Below are 18,797 nucleotides of genomic sequence, written 5' to 3'. Positions count from 1 at the left end.
GTGGCTATGGGTTTACTCATGGTAGTAGCCTTCCAGGATAAAAATCAGGCTTTGATCACAGCACATCATATTCTTAGTTCAGACTTGTGGCCTGAGGTGTGTAGAGTTCTACCTGCACATCTATGTTGCAGTTTACCTCACCCACTGGGAGCCTAAAATCATTTATGTTTTTTGTTCCCATAGTTCTGTTACTTTTGGGTGTGAGTCACCCTGGGCTAGCTAGCCCAGGGCAGAGAGTGCTTTTATACCACTGCTCCTCTAACATTCCTCAAACAAGAGACTCTCCTTAGCAGGCTAACCTCATCTGCAAATAGGACAATACTGTAAAAGCAATAATGTTAAAAAGCGACTGGTGAATATCTGGCCTTTTTAAGATTTCAAGAAGGGTTGTGGTAGTAAAAGAGGATGCACTCACATTTGTGTTACATCTTTTTTCCACAAGCTAAGCCTCCTTCCCCTTTACTGTTTTCTTCTTGTTCAAAACACAGTTGCTGGTTTTAGCATCTGTGTATTTTGCTCTCTTGTACAGGGAGAGGTCATACTGATCTTACTCCATCAAGGCAGAAGTACAGCCAAAGTTTGTTTGACCCCCGGGACGTGTCCTCGTACAGTTGGATGCTGTGCAAAAGCTGCTAAATGGCAGAAGACTCCAATATTATGTATGAATTGGCTCGCTCCCTGTCTCTTGGCAGGGATTGAGAGGCGAGTAGTGCACATTTCTTTTTTCTTTCAGCCAGTAACAGCTCATCCCTTTCATCGTCAGATGAACCCGGAGGCGAGTACAGGAGAGATAAACACAGCAGTCCGTGCCTCGCTGACCTCCCAGTGAACCGCAGACAGGAGAGTGAGTCCTCTGCTCGTGGCAGAGCTGAGTTTTCTCCAGCACCTTCACTGGGCTCGGAGCGAGGCGCTGCCCGAGCCCCGCTCCGGCCCCGGCGGGGCTGCTGCGCTCGCTGCCCGCCGGCCTGACTCACTGGCAGCTCCTGATGCCATTCCTCGTCTCTGGCAGGATATGAAAAATGTGTCAAGCCTGGCACACGACAGTAAACATAGTCTTTGGGGCTGGCTTTGGTGCTTTCACCAGCCCGTTTTAGTTTGGGCAGTTTGTAAACGATGCTTTTAAGACAGCACATCAAACCCCTCTGGCGCGGCTCCTCGGTAAATGCGAAGATGACTTCAGCGCGTTGAGCTGAATTACAAAACTCTCTCTCCTTTCTTTTTTTTTTTTTTTGGTCCCACGCCGAAGTATCAGCGCAGTGCTTTGAACTGAGGTTACCTTTATGATTCACGGCATGAATGAGCACTTAGTGTGCGCATACAAGAGCCCTGTACGAATCAGGAAATGGCTCTTTCAGGTCTCCTGACAAAAGGAAGTGAGTCTGAAGCTTGCTAAATTTGCAAAGAGGACGCTGGTGAACTTAATCTGGGGCAGGGGGTGGGGGGAAGGGAAGAATCCCTTTTCTTTTCACTGAGGATTGATACACAAACTCCCCATGTACACCGGTTTCAAGAACAACAACAACAAGAAATTAAAGGGGCTAAAACGGTGGTGGTGGGGGCCGTCCGCAGCTGTAATCCCTCGATGGTACGTGCATACAGCCACGAAGACAATTCTGGCTTCGTGCTTCAGCATTGCCCCCTTCGTTGGGGCGGCGAGAGCTTTCCTGCATCCCTGGGGTGAAGCTGCGAGGCGGCAGCATCGCGGAGCAGCCCTGCTCGGGGCAGCCTTCCCTCCAGGGCTCCCCAGCGCTCCGGCCGGGCGCTGCTCGGGCATCACTTTCCGTTCAAAGAAACCCATTGAACTTCTTCAAAGGCACGGGTGCTGCGCCCTGGAGCTGGACGAAGGTACTCCAGATAAAGACATGGAAGATTCAGATGCAGTGGGACACAGAAAGGCCGATTTTTAAAGATTTTGGTACGGGACGTGGTGGGTCCTGTGGCTTCACACTTAAAGGCCAAAGCAGAAAGAAATGAAGTTCTCCTTGTGAGGTTATTCTTTTATCTGGGCATGCAGGGGCTGAGCTCACTACTCCCTTAAAATGCACATTGCACAAGCCCCTGGAAAAAGATGAAGTGCTCTCCAGCAGCCCTCCTGTCTACATAGCCCCAGCGGGTAAAGGACTGCACCAACAGCCTTCCTGCCGCAGCATCTGTCCCCTCAGCCAAAAAGCGTGGAGCAAATGACCCATCCTGTTACTTCATAGGCTGGCTTATAACTTAAGGTTAGCTTTGCTGAGGAAGAGCTGGACACAGATTAAAATGCATCCTTTAGCTTTAAATCCTTTATCTATCAAAATCTTGAGTCTTGTGAATGCTTATAATTGCACTATAAACAAAAGGAGAAGTTCCCTGACCAAGCTGTTCCATTGTCCCCACTGCCCCCTTCACAGCGGGCCCAAAGGCTCTGGGATCACGAGCACAGCTCAGGCTGTGCCATGGCTATTTCCCAGGCACACTGCAAGCCAGTCAGCTGGGATTTCCTCTCTCCAGAAGATCCAGCAAAGCTTACCCATAACAGGATCATTCCTCGGTAACTGGGGCTGGTGATGGAGCACTGCACTGCCACAGCTGGACACAGCACATGTGACTGACTGGCTTTTTGTGTTGGTAGACTTAGACCCTTCAATGCAAACACACACACACACACACACACACACACACACGAAGAAAAAGGGTAAGGAGGAGTCAAGAGAGCTTAGTCTAGTGCAGGCATTGCAGGTCCATTTCCAGTGGAGCAGAGGAAGGGAGAAATCCTTCTGAGGGAGCAGACTTGTAACCAGCTGTGACATCCTCAGCCCACCTCTGATTTTGCCAACTTTGACCATCAGTGCAATGGCTACTAGAACAATAGCCTGAAAACACGGCTGTGAGAGTGGCACTCTGGAGGAATCCATGAACTTCAAGTCCAGCTCAGACTTTCATCTCTAAGAAGAGATAGCCAGTGATGAATTTCACTGACATGAAATAGGAGAAATTGCATCAATACACTACCATTTTCTCCAGAGGGACCCTAAGAAAGCTGCCAGCTCCAGTCAACCTAAGAACTATGTCCAGTCAAAAAATACCAGAATCAGCTAATGGTACAGACTTAAGAGGACAGGGCGTTGTTGCACAATTATAAACATACTGGGTTTTTTTTGCTGAAACAACTTCTGTTCTGTGGTTTAGATATTGTTATCAAATGTTTGTCTTGTAAGCAAGAATCTTTTGTACTGTCCAAACCCCTCTGGAAGGGGGTTAACCCAGGCAGCTGCCAGGCCACCCAGGTGCAACAGCCAACACTGCTGTGAGAGGCTGCATTCGGGAAGGTCCAGTGGGAAGCCATGCAGGCCTTCCCAGTATGCCTGAACAGCCCAAATGCTCTTTGTGAATAGCAGTTTATTGTGATGAAACTGGCTTTAGAATTTATAGGAAGGTACAGAAATAATAAAAATGACAAATAACAACCAACCAACCAAAAAAAAAATTAAAAAAAAAAAAAAAAAAAAAAGAGGAAAAAATAAACAAATACAGCAGTTTCTATTTGTCTGGAAGTACATGTGCTCACACTGAGGTTTTTCTGCCAATAAACAGCAGTAACTAGTCCCTTCAACTCCCAGGGCACTGTTTTCTCAAGGGGTAAAATGCAATTCCCTCCATATCAATCTTGGTCTTTACCGCTCTCCTTGAAAGTGACAGATGCAATGAGAAATGCTCCAAAATATTTGAATTATGACTGCTGAGAAGTCTGTGTCTGGGGCCTCCTGCAGTCAGAGCACTGAGTCTAAAACAGACTTTTGCAATGAACATTTGTGGCAAAATCCGGTGTGTTTATTGAAGGCTGCAAGACTGGGCACATTTACCTAGGCTAACTGGATTAATCCAGGCTGGTGATGCTCCTTCTAGCAAACAAGAGACTTCACTGTCACTTTAGACACATGACATGCTGCCTACAAGAATCCTCATCCCAACACAGGGCCATCCTGATGACCTCCAGTTCTACAATTTTCACATGCTGCAGATTAAAGATGGTGTTTTTACGAGAGAGCACTGCAACCTGGCCCCAAGCCGTGCTGCAGCCAGTGTAGCTGAGGATGCTGAGATGAGAACACTCTTTCAGCTGCACACAGTCCAGTTGCCAAGGCAAAAACTTCAAGTGGAAGGATGACCAAACACCATGCTTGGGTGGGGAATATACCATTTTTAGCCTTCACCATAGTACCCACAGGCAAAGTCTGGCAAAAGGTAACACATGCATGCACAGTTTAGTTCCGTGTGTGTGCACACATATACAGATATATGGACATCAACAGTGGTCAGCTCCTCTCCTGTTCCTCATTAGGAAGGTCTTTGCCAAGTGAGTTGAATGTTTACAAACTCCTGGGCTCTTACCAGCACACTTTTTCTTTATTTCCTGTAGTTATAAAAACCAGAAGACATAAGGAAAGGATTCCAGCTAAGGCTGTCTTGCTCACACTTTGGAACCGTCTCCTTGTCATGTGTGCATGCAGGTGCTTGAAAGCAGTCATTTCCTGCTAGATAAAAGCATTCCGGTTTGATGTCAATCACTTGGGACATTTTGAAGCAGCAGTGTAAATATGCTGAATGAAGATCTGATCAAGTGAAAAGCATTTAGGAGAGCATTTACCTCAGGCTTTTTAAACATGCACACGTGTATATATAAACAAATAACTGAATTAACAAGTAATCATGTCCTTAAATGCCAGTGTGACATATGCCAAATATTGAAATAATATGAAACTGAAAAAAAAAACCCCAGGCATCTAAAGCTGTATTCCTAGTCCTATGGTGATTATTCTCTCTGTGATATGAGAATGTGTAAGTGAAGACCTATTTTTAAGGGCAGAAACAAATCTATGCTTGTACCACAGGAGTGGTGTAACAGAGCAGTTACAGCTCTATTTCCCAAGTTTCCTTTCCACCACTGACAAAAACACTACTTTGATCCTCCCAAGCCTGCTTAAACAATGTTGGCAAGTTTAAAGTATAAACAAAACCTCACACACACAGCTCCCAAACCCCATGCAGGAACTCTGCTCCCTATATCAACATATATCTTTACCAGCCTAAATCATAAAAACATGCACTGAACATGTTGAGAGATATTGTTTTTCTGCCTGAGGCAACCACATGCCTTATTGCCTGTTCTAAAAAAGACTTGGCCTGTTTTACAATGCCCACACAGACTGGCATTCACACTGCCAAGGTCTGTTTGTTTTTCTCTAAAAAAGTCTGTGGAATATGCTCAGCTGGAATACCTAACCATGCAATAACAGGAATACCTAACCATGGAATAACAAAGATGTTTAAAAACATTTTGAATCTGATTCACTTTGCATTTTGTTCCCTGCTCTTTTTAGAAAGTTAATGTATCATACAAAAATGTATTTCATCTTACCCTTCCCCAATTCTTCATATTCTCTGATTAATTAAGGAGCATCAATTTAAAATTCAGAGCTTTAAATGCTCTGAACTACTTGGATTACAGTAACTTGTAATACATCAAGCCCCAAAATAGAGATCGTGGAAATGAGAAACGATGAAAGGGCTTTATTGTGCAAAGATTTCAAAATGCTAGAAATCCTTTTGTATTTCCCTCCACATCACATTTTCCTTCCCTCCCCTGGCTGGGAATAAGGAAACAGCCAATTACTCTGTAGCTGGTTCCCACCACGGTAAAGTTCTGGTTCCCACTGTGCTGTGCATTCAAGCAAAAACAAGAACAAGCATTAACAGCTCCATTCCCATCCATCCACCAGACAGGAACTCACAGATGCTTCATTACACACCTCCTGCTGGCACTGATGAGGCAGAGGACTTGTATAGAAAGGAGGCGGGGGACTTAGACAAAACACAAGAGTCATTGTAATTGTTCCCATTCCCAATTCTGTGAGCTCATGTTAGCCAAAACATCCTACTACTGTCAGCTTTCCTTGCTGGTGGAAAATACAGGCACTGTCAACACCGCCTCAAGAACGTCTCAGATTGTGCAAACATCACATCCATGAGTTTAAAGAAGACAGGAAGAGGGGAAAAAATGGACCATTTTCTGTAACTGGAATTTTATTTTATATATAAATAATAAAGAGACCGAAGGATTTTTGAGACTTGCTACTTGAAATGTTGATCCTGCAATGGGACAAACATGGACAGACTTGAGTCCCACTGCAGAACAGAGGATGAAGTCTCAAGACTGACCCAAAACATGTAGTGTCCTTTCACAGAAGCCATACCAGAAGCCCGAGCAGCAGATCACCAGACTGTCCTGAGGCAAAGGCAGATTAGTCACATTCAAAATGGATTCAGATGGTTTTCATCTTTTTCTTGGGAAATTGTTGCTCATATCTATATTTTTATTCACCTATAACCAAAGAAAGGGGACAGAGATTAAGGGGGAGAGGGAAGCAGGGAGAAAGTGGAATTAAATTTATCACAGGCCTATTCATTTTTAAAGTGCAGTCAAAACTTTTCTTCTTTGATGTGGCAAGTTGATCAAAATCTGTTTGAGGAACATTCTCAATACCAATTTGTTTGCAGTAGAGATATTTAACTCTTCACATTACTGATATTTTGCAGTAGAGACATTTAACTTCATATTAATGACATTAGAGCACTAATGTTGATGTCTGTTCTAGGGAACTCGATTCCCATAGTTGAACTAAATGGAAAGATGAAGAGAACACTTCAAACAACCAAACACCAACTGTATATGAATCTTGTATAATAAACCAACTTTCTCAAAAAGAAATCTTCTAAATTCCCATCAAATGCATGTTTTCTTAATCTTATTTACTCTGGTGTAAAACTAGGGCAACTGAACTCAAAGAAATGGAATTACATAAATATAGATCTGGAACACAGTGAAAATGAGATATGCTACCTTCATGGAAAAACACAAAACTCTGTCACTTCCATGCAACTCCTAAACACAACAGCTGGATAAAATTAAAGCTTGCTTCTTCTACACTGGGATGTGGTTTGAGCTGAAGTTTGCATATAATTTTTGATGACAAACTAACGAAAACAAAGGAGGTGCAATGCTGCTGGTTTTTGGAATAGAGAAATATGCTGTTGTCTTCAACCCAATATGATTTTGTTCTTGGCTGACCATTCACAGCTCAGAGACCCATGTTGTAGCAAATCATTAAGGAAATGAGACTGTCTTTATTTTAGCAACCACATTCAACTAGGAATATTACCAACAGTTGAAAATGCAGTGAGACTTTCAGGACTGATCTCATCCAGAATTTTAAAAAATATGTCTTTTCAAAGATCACAGCAATGTTCTCCAACCTCTGGGATCAGAAACCCAACATAACATCTGGACTTGGGTATGGAGTTAAATGACTGGATTTGATTTCAAGCACAAGTAACAAACTGCCACCCCCGCAGAACAGCTGAACTTGATACCGAATTGAACTTTCACCATCTGGTTGCCCCAAGTCAAAAACACAGCAGTTCCCTTCATGTGCCTCCTCCAGAAACAACATGAGGTGAAGCACGTAGGTTTCAAACCAAGAGCACCCAGGTACTTCAAACTCCTGGGCAATTTATCTTTACTCTCTTAAAACCTCCCCCAAACAAAGAAAATGTGCCTGAAGCAAAAGGCTGACATTTAAAAAAGTGAATAAATTCCTAATAGAAATTATACTCATAGCAAGAAATTCTAAAAGAAAATAAAACCTATTTATGCATTTCTGTCTGTAATGAACCTTGATATTTGTACAGTGTCACAAACAAAAGTTCAGTTTTCTTGGTTTTTTATAATTTAGTAGCTCTGTCCTAGTCAACAATAAGCATAACAATATTTAAGTCAATTTCAGAGAGTCTTTTCTTCCTCTCAGCTCTCTTAGAATTTTTTACAGAAAAAAACCCCACTAAAACTCCTCTTATTATTTTTTAATTTTTTATTTTACATGACTATCTTACAAACTACTTGTAAAACATGTATTCTTAAAGACTATATTCATAGCTCTAAAGGGAAAGCTAAGGTACTCAGTACATCAGCCAGTCAATAAGCTCACATTGCTGCTGTAAGAATTAGCAATAGCAATTAAAAACACTTTAAGGGAGCCAGCATTAAAAACTAGGGTTTCTTTTAAAGCTGCCCATGTAACAGTGGAACGCTGCTGCCCAGCAGGTGAGTGCATTCCACCACATCTGCAAACATATGTGACTGATGCTGATACATGGAAAAAAAGTGATGCCAGTTGGCCAGACCTGGACTCTATTTACACAACTGGCAGTAAGGAAAAAAAAAAATTCAATTTATTTTTAAATTAAATAAATGGAATACTGCATACAAAAATTATGACAGTCCCCATAATGACAGGATCACTTTCTGATAAAAAGTAAGTTTTTAATATAATGCAAAAATAATACAGGACAAAGAGAAGCAAGTAGAAAACATGTTCAGAAGAGACATTCTTTATCAACTGATAACAGAGCAGACATCTGATATTTTGCACTAAATTATGTCAAATTACATTCTAATTATTTGTAATAATCCTCAAATACAGAGCAATTTCTATCCAATGAAACCAAACCATTATTAAAAAGTCAAGAGGATGTTTTTGTTTTGCTTTTCTAGAAACTGTAACCATAGGAGTTTAGAACACAGCCCTGAGGCCAAGCCAGAACTGGTATCTCAACTGGAGTTTCTGCCTTGGAGAGCCTGGAAAATGCTGCCTTCGTTTCTTCCATCTTTTGTTCCCAACAGGACTCATGTGGAAGCTGCATTAACATGAAAGGTCAGGCACATCACAGACTTTTACAGCCTGTAAGGCAGCACTGTACCCTGGCACTCACAAATCCTTAGAGAAAACTTATCAGCAGGGAAGATGTTTCTTTCCCTACCCTAATACTTGCACAAGCATGACAAAGAAGGCAAAGAGGTTTTTGGTACAGGAGGCAGAAATTAAAGAGAAGAAAAGAAAAATAAAGGCAAAAACCAACCAACACCACAATCACAAGGCCTTCCTCAATTAATTCAGAACACTTCAAGCAGATATATTTACTTGTTATGCTCTAAATATGAAGAGTTTAATTTTCTTAACTTAAATAGTGTTAGGGGGCACATATATTCTTGACAAATTTTAGGACAAATAAAATTGTCTGTCCACACTCTCCTAATCATTATGAAGAAAACTACAAGTCAAACTTGAAAATGTTCCACTCCTCCAAGTTAATCTGCTGCTTAGCCACAAACTATTACCAGTCTTTATCCTTTACCTGTTTGATGCCAGGTGATGTAGCATTCTACTTCTTGGTTTGCTCTTTATTTGAAGCAGCATGGACTTCCAGGGGCTTGTCACCCACTGCATCACCCTTGAGGAAGAAAAAATGTGCACAACGTTTCAATTGAGGCTATCCATGATTAATGTTTTTACCAGAACAGAAACCCTCTTCAAAAGCTGAAAAATAAATATCTCACAAAACCAAGTGATTCATGAGACTAATTCAGGATAATACACTGAAGTATGATCTTCTATCAAACTCTTTCTAAACTTTAGGCTTCCTGTAGTTAGCCAAACTATTAAAGGATGTGAAAGAGCAAGTATTTTCAACAGAAGTGCTTTAATTTAATCACTTTGCCTGTATTAATAACTGAGGATGAATACCCACAGAGTAGTTGCTATTTTGCATTCTCTGAAATCTGTGTGGATTTATACAATAGGCCTCTTTTAGCACATATCCTTTTAGAGGGTGTCCTCACACTTTCCCCAACATCAGTGACAGAATCAAAGAAAGAAGAGAAGCTTGTTACAGGGTCTGGTCTATCTATTTGCCAAGATGCTATAACAAGCATGCATTTAATTACAGCTTTAAATAGATATCAAATAAAAAATACTTAAAGGGCCACACACATGGCTTGGGGACTGAAGCACATACAAGGACAAGCTGAGATGAGGATCTGTTCAGACTTGTGAGGACCAGACAAAGGGGGAACCTAATTCCTATCCACAATTTCTTAATGGGCACATACATATTTGGAAGAGCCAAGTTCTTCTCAGAGGTTCAGATCCAAAGGACAGGGATAAAAGGACAGAGGACCATGGAAAATTTCTCTTAGAACAAAGACCAAAAAAATTATAAATGTATCACACCACCAATCACTGGAGCAGGTTTTCCAGAGAATTTTCTAAATCTCCAACCCTGGAAATATTAAGGACATTACCACATAAGGCTTGAACCACCAAATCTAACTTTTGAAACTGTCTCTGCTTTGAACAGGGGTCTGGGTGAAATAATCAGAGGTGGCACCCACCCTCAATTGTTCTTAAATTCTACACATGGAAATTAAATGTCATTTCCTCTTTATTCTAGGTTATTTTAACCAATATGACTTAAATAAAGAGATGATTTGTGACAGCCAACATGGCTTCACTAATGGCAAAGTGTGCCTGACAAATTTGGTGGCCTTTTACAACAGGGTCACAGCAGTGGTAGACAGGGAAGAGTAACTGATGTCATCTATGGCTCGTGCAAAGCACTTGACACTGTCCTGCAGAACATCCTTGCCTCTAAACTGGAGACATTGATCTGATGGAGGGACCACTTGGTGGATAAGGAATTGGCTGGATGGTCACACTCAGAGTTGTAGTCAACAGTCTGATGTCTGAGTGGAGAGCAGTGACGAGTGGTGTCCTCAGGGCTCAGTGCTGGGACTGGCACTGACATCTCTGTCAGCAGCAAGGACAGTGGGATCGAGGGCACCCACAGCAAGTCTGCCAACAACACCAAGTTGTGAAGTGCAGTCAGCATGCTGCAGAGAGGAATGTCATCCAGAGGCACCGTGACAGGCTTGAGAAGTGGGCCCATGCCAACCTCATAAAGTTCAGCAAGGCCAGGTGTAAAATTCTGCACCTGGGTCAGGACAATCCCAAGCACAAACACAGGCTGGGCAGAGAATGGATTGAGAACAGCCCTGGGGGGAAGGACTTGCTGATGCTGGTTGATGAAAAACTCAATGAGATCCAGCAATGTGCCCCTGCAGCCCAGAAACCAACCACATCCTGGGCTGCTTCAAAAGCAGTGTGGGCAGCAGGTCAGCTCTGCTCTTGGAAGACCCACCATGAGTGCTGTATCCAGCTCTAGGGCCCGTGACACACAAAGGATGTGTCTCAGAGCAAGTCCAGAGGAGGCCAGGGAGATGATCCTGGGAGATGAAGAGGGCCGGAGCACCACTTCTACTGAATCATGATTTTTGAAGAGTTAAGATTTTAGATCAGAGTTAGAAGCAACTTATAATGATCAAGATGCAAGTCAGATAAGCCTATGGTAGGTTAATGATTATTAGATGCTTAAGCCAGAGCTAATTGTCATATTGTTTGCTATTACGAGCTTGTTTACAGAAGAAAGTGGAGTAAGTGAAGCGTTATAAGAACAGACTGAAACCACTGAGAACAATGGCCAGCACTTGGACTCTCTATCAGTCACAAAGCAGGGAGCCTTGGATTGTGCCAGAGGGTCACAGAGACCCGATGAAGACTTTCCTGGTTTCATCCTTTGAAGACGACTGACCCAATTCGAGACCACTGACCCAATTTAAGAGAAGAACTGCACACATGTGAAGGACTAATACCCTCACTTTAATACTGAATGGGGATGGGAGGTGCTGGGGTTATGCATGTGTATTGTACATAAGATTTTGGGAAATAACTAGAGGGAAGAGAACCTTGTTCGGCGCAGTCATGCCTTTTGGGGAGGACCCCCATGCCACCCACCAGTGAATAATAATCATACTACTTTCTAACTTTAATTAATTTGAGAGTCTTTGTGATCATGCTGGCTTTTAACAATTCACTACAAAGACAGGCTAAGAGAGTTGGGATTGTTCAGCCTGGAAAAGAGCAGGCTTTGGGAAAACTTTTAGCAGCTTTCCAGGCAGGCTACAAGGGAGCTGGAGAGGGACTTTTCAGAAAGGCCTGTAGCAACAAAACAAATAGGAATGGCTTCAGACTGGAAGAGGGCAGACTTAGATTAGATATTGGGAAGAAATTCTTTGCTGTGAGGGTAATGAGGCACTGGCACAGGTTGTTGATGCCCCATCCCTGCAAGTGTTCAAGGCCAAGATGGATGGGGCTTGGAGCAACCAGGTCTAGTGGAAGTTGTTCCTGCAAGGGGTTGGAACTAGATTATCTTTAAGATTCCTTCCATCCCAAATCATTCTGTGATTCTATAATGCTAAATGTGAAATGGAAAATGTAGCAAAAGACGCTAAAAGAGACTGGAAAATATGTCAAAGAATGGGTTAAATTTATATATTATCAATTAAACACAATAAAGGCACCAAGTCTGTGTGATGCTGCATATGCTGTGCTGGAGATACGGATTCATTATATCAAGATTCAATTATGAAGACACTTCTTAAATGTCTTATTAAAAAAAAAGGCTAGCAAGACCTTTAAAAGGCAACTCTTTCTTTCAAAAACCCATTTTGTTTTGATTACTACTGTGGATATTTCATAGTAGAGGAAATCACATCCACAAACCACACCCATTTCAAAATAATAATCTACTCTGTCATTTGCCTGTACAGGAACTTTTAAGTTACAACATTTTACTAAAATTTACAATGAATAATCTGACTAATGATGCCTCATCTCAGAGTTTACTCAATCCTGAACAAATGAACTAAAAATAAGCTACTCACAGAGAAGCCTGTGTTTTTCCAGTTTCTTGTTTTAACTTGTAAAAAGCAATTATCGTCTAGGTAAGCTTTTTTTTTTTTTTTAATATCCTGAAAGAGGAAAGCAATCTAAAGCAGCACACACACACACACAAGAGAAGAGGGGTCCTGCTAAATTCCTTTGTTTCTATGAGCTCATGAAATCTCATCACAGGGCTTGCCTTCAGTAAAACTATTCAGCCTGAGTTACTTAAATACAAGTCAATCCACCAACAGACTATCATTCCTCACACAAAGTCATTTGCTGAACTAGCAATTAAGAAGGTTTTAACTCCATGCACTTTATATGCCCACTGTGTAAACAGTGAGCCCAAGTTAAGACAGCTCAAGCAGTAATGTGAGCTAGCCAGAAAAGGACTTCCTGTAGCACAGGCACATAATTTTACAAAAAAGTGCCAAAGTCCTCCAGCATTCTCAAAACCAAGTCAGAAGCAAAAAATCTGTTTAGATCAATGACTCAGAAGACAGACTTCCTTTGTGCCAGGGTGCCCTCTCATAATCAGAAGCAGGCACATATTCAAGACAGTCTTTCTACTTTCTGGCTCAACACAACCACCCCATAACTAATCTGGGTGGCCAGAGGAGTTCACACATCAGAGCTCTATCCCATAGCAGAAGAGAAAATAATTTGCATTCTTGCGTGCCTGATTGTTTCAAGTGAAAGGTGACTGATAAGAAAACTCTATAATACACTCATTATAAAATGTTCAATACATTGGGATTCCTTGGGATAAAAAAAAAAAAAAATCGTTATTTGGAATTAAAAACAACACAGGAACCAAAGGGACTGTACCGTTTCAGTACAGGAGTGATTAAAAAACACCCCAACTTAGCTCATGCAGTATCTAACAGAGATACATTGAGACCTGAACTTTAAACAACAAACTTTGTAAAAAGCCCACCATGATTACTCTGGAAATTTTCCTTCCATACAAAGAAAAACACCCCAAAGCAAACTAGCTAAATGTCAAACCCCCAAATGTGTGGTGCCTCTTTCTCTTACGTTACAGCCAAGCCAGGTGCAGAAGTTTCTGTTGCTGCCTCAGAAACCTTGCAGATGGCCAGACCCTTTTACACTACTCTTAGAAATTATAACTTCAAAAGTACATAAGACAGGTACGTATCTTTTATGCATATGGAAACTCTTGAAAAGGAAAGTCTGGCCCCCAGAAAAAAAAACAGAACAATTGCAAAAGAAACACAAAGGCTCACCTGGGCTCACAGATTAATGATTTACCTTCTGTCCCCCTTCTGTTTGTAATGTATTGCTTGGAATAAAGAGAACATTACTGCCTTACCATATTCTTCCTCCCCCAGTCAATCAGTAACTTCTTCTTTTAAGTTGACCTTGAACTTCTCACAGAAATATGAAGTACTTTCAAAAATATTGCTCTAAACTGCCCTTAGAGAGATCAACTTTTTGCAGAGTACATTCTTTTTGTCCGTTCCACTTCTAGCACATCTAAATTCCCCACTTCCCATACTAAGGATCCATTCCAAAAGAAGTAATATTTCTTACCAGTTTCATACTGTTTTTGTTCTTACTACCAAACAATAAAAGGAGAGCGTGTGACAGGAAACAGTATTTTCTGCCAGAAGTAGATGTTTATCTTTTAGATGAGATGACCAAACTTTTGCCTGCCTATTCAGAACCAACCAAAGCCAAGCCTGACAAGTATTTTCTAGAGAAAGAAGCTCTCTCAGCTGCTTATGTTGCATTTTAAAAGATGACCAAAATATATGTGACTTTAGAACTCCCTTAAAACACAATTTAAGGTTTGTTATGGTCACAATCTGTGATGCTGATGGTAAGGCTCCCTAGTCAAAACACCGACAACACAATTTTCAGCAGAGATTTCAGGTGTGGAAAGTTCTGGTCCACAATTTCCTTGACACTTGTTCCAAGCAAGTATAGAGAATCATCCAAAGCTGAGCCCTCTTTGCACCTGGAGATTTTCTGTAATCAGCTAGCATTTAGATAATACCCAGAGACTGCCATAGAGACAGATTTTAAATATATTTAAAATATATATAGGCGTAATAATATATGTGTAATAAAAACATAGGCATTTAAAAATTGTATGTATCATATATTAGTATGGTTAAGTCACTGGTGGTGTCCATCAGCACACCAGACAGGAATGAAAACCAAGTAATATGCCATAAAAGTTTCTCTCAGTCTCTGAAGTTGAGAGGGAAATTAGTTTTTCTGCAAGATCTCATTACTAGTTGGGGCAAAGTGGGAAAGAGCAAACACAAGAAGAAAGGAACAAGGGCTGAGTGTATTCAGAGCTGTAGTGCTGTTCTAGTTTTACACAATTTGGCCACTTCACTAAAAACGAGGGGTGCCCAATTCAGTGTTGCTGGAAGAGAGAGAACCCAAAACTGTTAAAAATACAGCAAAAGTCTTTGAGTGGTATGGAGACAAAATAGAGTGAGAACTAAGAGAAGGAAATTGTTTTTCTATATGCTTCAATTTTAGCAGAGGGATTTTAGCCTGACATCCTGAAGAGCTGCATCCTTGAACAGCATATTAAAAACATTTATCTGACTGACTTTACTGTATGGAGGTGCTACAGCCAATGTTTTGAAATGTAGGCACTGAAGGTTCCAGAATTCATATTTCTTGGCAGAACTCAGAATTCAGTTGATATGACCTCAGTTTGGCACAGGTTTTTGTTTCATAAAACCTTCAGAAAATTAACATACCACATTTATTTTAATGACCTATTGCTGCACAAACATGAAGTTATGCACAGCTGTGGTACCTATGACTATCAAACAAATTATGAGCAACGTAACAAATTAACAGAAGCCAAGAAGAGCCACCCATATATTGTTTGACTATTTGCAAGAATCCTTTGTGTAGCAACAGGAAAATGCTGGAGTAAATGTCACAAAAACAAAAATAACATCTTTTGCTCTGGCACAGTTTCATGAAATGGGTTACATCTGCTGCAAAAACAATTCAAGAGTAACATTTAGACCTGTCTTCACTAGTTCAGGAATCTAGCTGCCTAGAACAACAATAAGAAATATGTATACAAAAGCAACCAAATTCTCTCACAAGGTTGTCAAATTAAGACAGGAGTCACAGAATCTATCCTAGAATGCTTTGCCAATTTCAGTATATGATAGTTAAAAGCATTTTCTTCCATGACACTTCTATATGAGTAAAAGCCTCCAATAAAAAATAGAACTTAAACAGAAATTGTTCTGCTTGAAAAGCTGATACTAATTTGGTTGCACTAATAATCTGTATGATTATTTCCATATGAAACAAACCTAAAACAAACCCATTTCTACCCACTAGAATTCTCAATTATGTATTTTGTATGGTTTCACCAATCCAGGCCAAAGGAAGCTTCAGAGCAAACTTTCTCCATTAGAATCACTTCTCAGTCCTCACTCTAGACAAAAGCACGTGACTTTTTACAGCTGCTGTTCAGCTTCTCTGCCCAGCAGGGAAACAAGACCCTCTTTAGGAACTTCAGAGGACAAAGGAAGGCTGCTTGCCTCAGTGGTAAGAGATCAATGAACATGGGCAATGAAGGCAATTTCATCAAGAGATCAAATACTGTTTCTTCACTGTAGTAACAGGGTTTCTGTACCTTGTCTAATCCACCAAGTTACCCAGCAACAGTTCACGCTGACAGTATCTGAACAATGAGATGAACTTTTGAAGAACACCCATCAATGGGCATTTTGCTCCTCTGTGCAAGTAACATGTTTTGGCAACTAAGGGGTGTGATTTAAAGATTCTGCAAGGAGGAAGAGAAAGAAGTAAGTGTTTACTTAGTGGTCTCTGTAATTCTGCATGCTGTTTCTTTTTCTGCTGAGGTAGCAAGTGTTTGAATAAGCCTTATAGTAAGATGGAAGTGTTGAAAGTTTTTGCCTTCCAATAACTACCACGTGCTCCCTTTTGAAAGCCTGAGATACAACAAAAGAAAAACTTCAGCTATTTTTTATTAATGTTGTCAGTTTGTCTTTCTGAAATATTTTAATATTGCCACTTTTTTTGAGTTTCTTTTTGACAGGCTATGTTTTAAGGAAGGTAGAGAGCAATTAACTAACCTTTGTTTATTCAAGTTCATTTACTTAAGTGTATTGGGCCAATACAGGATGAGTGTCCACTGATGAAAGTCTTCACTCTCAGAAGATGCAGCAACTGCCAGGACATGAACATTTCTCCAGCCCAGCTTGTCTGGAACTAGTCCTACACCCAGCCCTACCAAGGGAACTTGGTCCCATCCCCAAAGTCTATCCAAGTGCAATTTTGTCTCCAAAACACCTCTCTCCCAGTCACAGTGAGTTTAGAAATGAATTGAAAACCACATAAGCTTTATGTTACACACTTGAACTTATATTTCTTTAAGCAGCAGCTAAAAAAAAACCCTAAAAACCTTACTTTCCAGGCTTTCCCTGGAACACATTTAATCAGCTTGCTTCTCCAGTCTCTCACACTAAGCCATCTACATATATTTACTAGAACTGTTTGCTTATCTGTATCAGATTATACCAAACAAAACTTCCAAGCAGCATTTCTGAAAGTTCATCTGGAAGTAAGCCTAATGCTTTTCCACAGCTTAGAAAGAGAGAATGAAGGATTTCTTTTCAGAAATAAAGGCCAAATTGCAAATTGTTGAACAAAACCACTGTTGTTCATAATTATTTTTGTCTGAAAAGGCAGTGGTAAATTAAGAAATCAATTTCCTCAGAGTTCTTACCTTATCATCTTTTTCCCCTGATTTCTTCTTCTTAGGATTATCCTTCCAAAGAGCTTCTACAGCAATATATCCTTGAAGACTCCAGTCATACAGCTGTGTGCCAGCAACCTTTGAAACATAAGTTTTTAGAAAGCATGAACTCAATAACCTGGGGAATATTGCCTTCCTACTTATTCAAGTGGAAAAACGAGATGTTTAACTCTTCCTGTTCAAGCTCACAATGTACAGCATTAATAGACATTTTGGAAAATAATGTCACATGAGAAGTAAGAAAAAATAATGTGCTAAAAAGCTGTCTGAAGACTACCTGAATATACATCTGTACAAACAGAAGTGGAATGACACTGTGTGGAAACAATCCTGGTTTTCTTAGTATTTGACATTCAACATAATTAACATATGCAAAGTATTTCTTAATTTGACCATACCTATTTATATTTTGACAACCCACTTAGGGTTGTCACTATTCTGCAATTTTAGATTTTCTTCCTATGTGTTTTTTAGAACTTGCTGATAGATGAATGTAATGAATAACCAACTGTCAACTCCCAAAATGCAACACAGCTAGGAAAGACTGTACTTGCTATATTTCACCAACAGCTATTTTATGACAGGAAAAGGCCCTAAGTCTAATAAAACAGCATCCCCTGTCCCTTATGTGACATGTAATTGTAATATCCATAGCACCCTTTAAAATTAAAGAGTGTTAGGTTTTTACAGACAGGCTCAGGTCTATACTGACTTTCATTATCACTATCTGTTTCTGCATGATGAACACCAAAAAGGACAATTTGTCCGACTAAACAGCTATTAAACTAAAAAAACTTATGAAATCAAGAATTAAAAAGGTATTTCCCTATCTTCAATAGCAGGGAAAGCCACAAAATGCAAACTCTGAGAACAGGGCAAGCATAAATGTTCCTAAAACAGTTTTCTGGTGTTTCTGAAAAAGTTTCTGAACTACATCTCTAAGTCTCTTCCAGTCTCCATCAATTCACTGTTCAGAGATTTCCTGAGCCATGATTTTTATGAATGCAAAGAGGCCCAAAGAATTTCCCTTCTATGAATTTTTGGCATGGGGTTCAAGGGGAAGTACAAATTTTTAGCATCCCTGTGCCAAGTGGTTCCACTGTGGGGTACACATGGTGTGAAGAGCCACTTCCCCTTGTTTGTCTGATCTGTAATCAGCAAGACTGATTACACCAGTTACTACACAATGGTACAAGGATGTGCTTCTGGGCAGATACCATGTGCTTCCTACCTTAAAAAAGAGGCTATTGTATAACTAGAATTAAAAGAAAACAAACACAAATCAGAAACTACACTTCCACGTCACAACTAAATCCAAAATGTAGGCTAAAATACAAAGTATCTTTTTT

General features: G+C 40.5%; 1 protein-coding gene across 3 annotated transcripts in view; it reads right to left on the bottom strand.

Annotated features, from left to right (window-relative positions):
- The window catches only part of APOO (apolipoprotein O), a 42,120-nt gene that overhangs the window by 7,334 nt on the left and 15,989 nt on the right, over positions 1–18,797 (bottom strand). Inside the window, exons 7-9 of one of the 3 annotated variants that reach the window (XM_086879903.1) lie at positions 17,419–17,526; positions 9,232–9,327; positions 6,046–6,361 (exon numbers count right to left, since the gene is read on the bottom strand). In XM_086879903.1, the coding sequence (XP_086736029.1) occupies positions 9,259–9,327; positions 17,419–17,526 (177 nt within the window). In that variant the 3' untranslated portion in view covers positions 6,046–6,361; positions 9,232–9,258. Of the gene's footprint in view, positions 1–6,045; positions 6,362–8,338; positions 8,734–9,231; positions 9,328–17,418; positions 17,527–18,797 lie in introns of those variants that run through there. The other 2 variants (XM_086879904.1, XM_086879905.1) reach the window with 2 other exon arrangements.

Source organism: Cyanistes caeruleus, chromosome 3 (assembly GCF_971803275.1).
Source record: "Cyanistes caeruleus chromosome 3, bCyaCae1.hap1.1, whole genome shotgun sequence".
NCBI classification, from domain to species: Eukaryota; Metazoa; Chordata; class Aves; order Passeriformes; family Paridae; genus Cyanistes; species Cyanistes caeruleus.
Note: the sequence above shows the minus strand (reverse complement) of the source record. Positions and strands in the feature narration are given on the sequence as shown.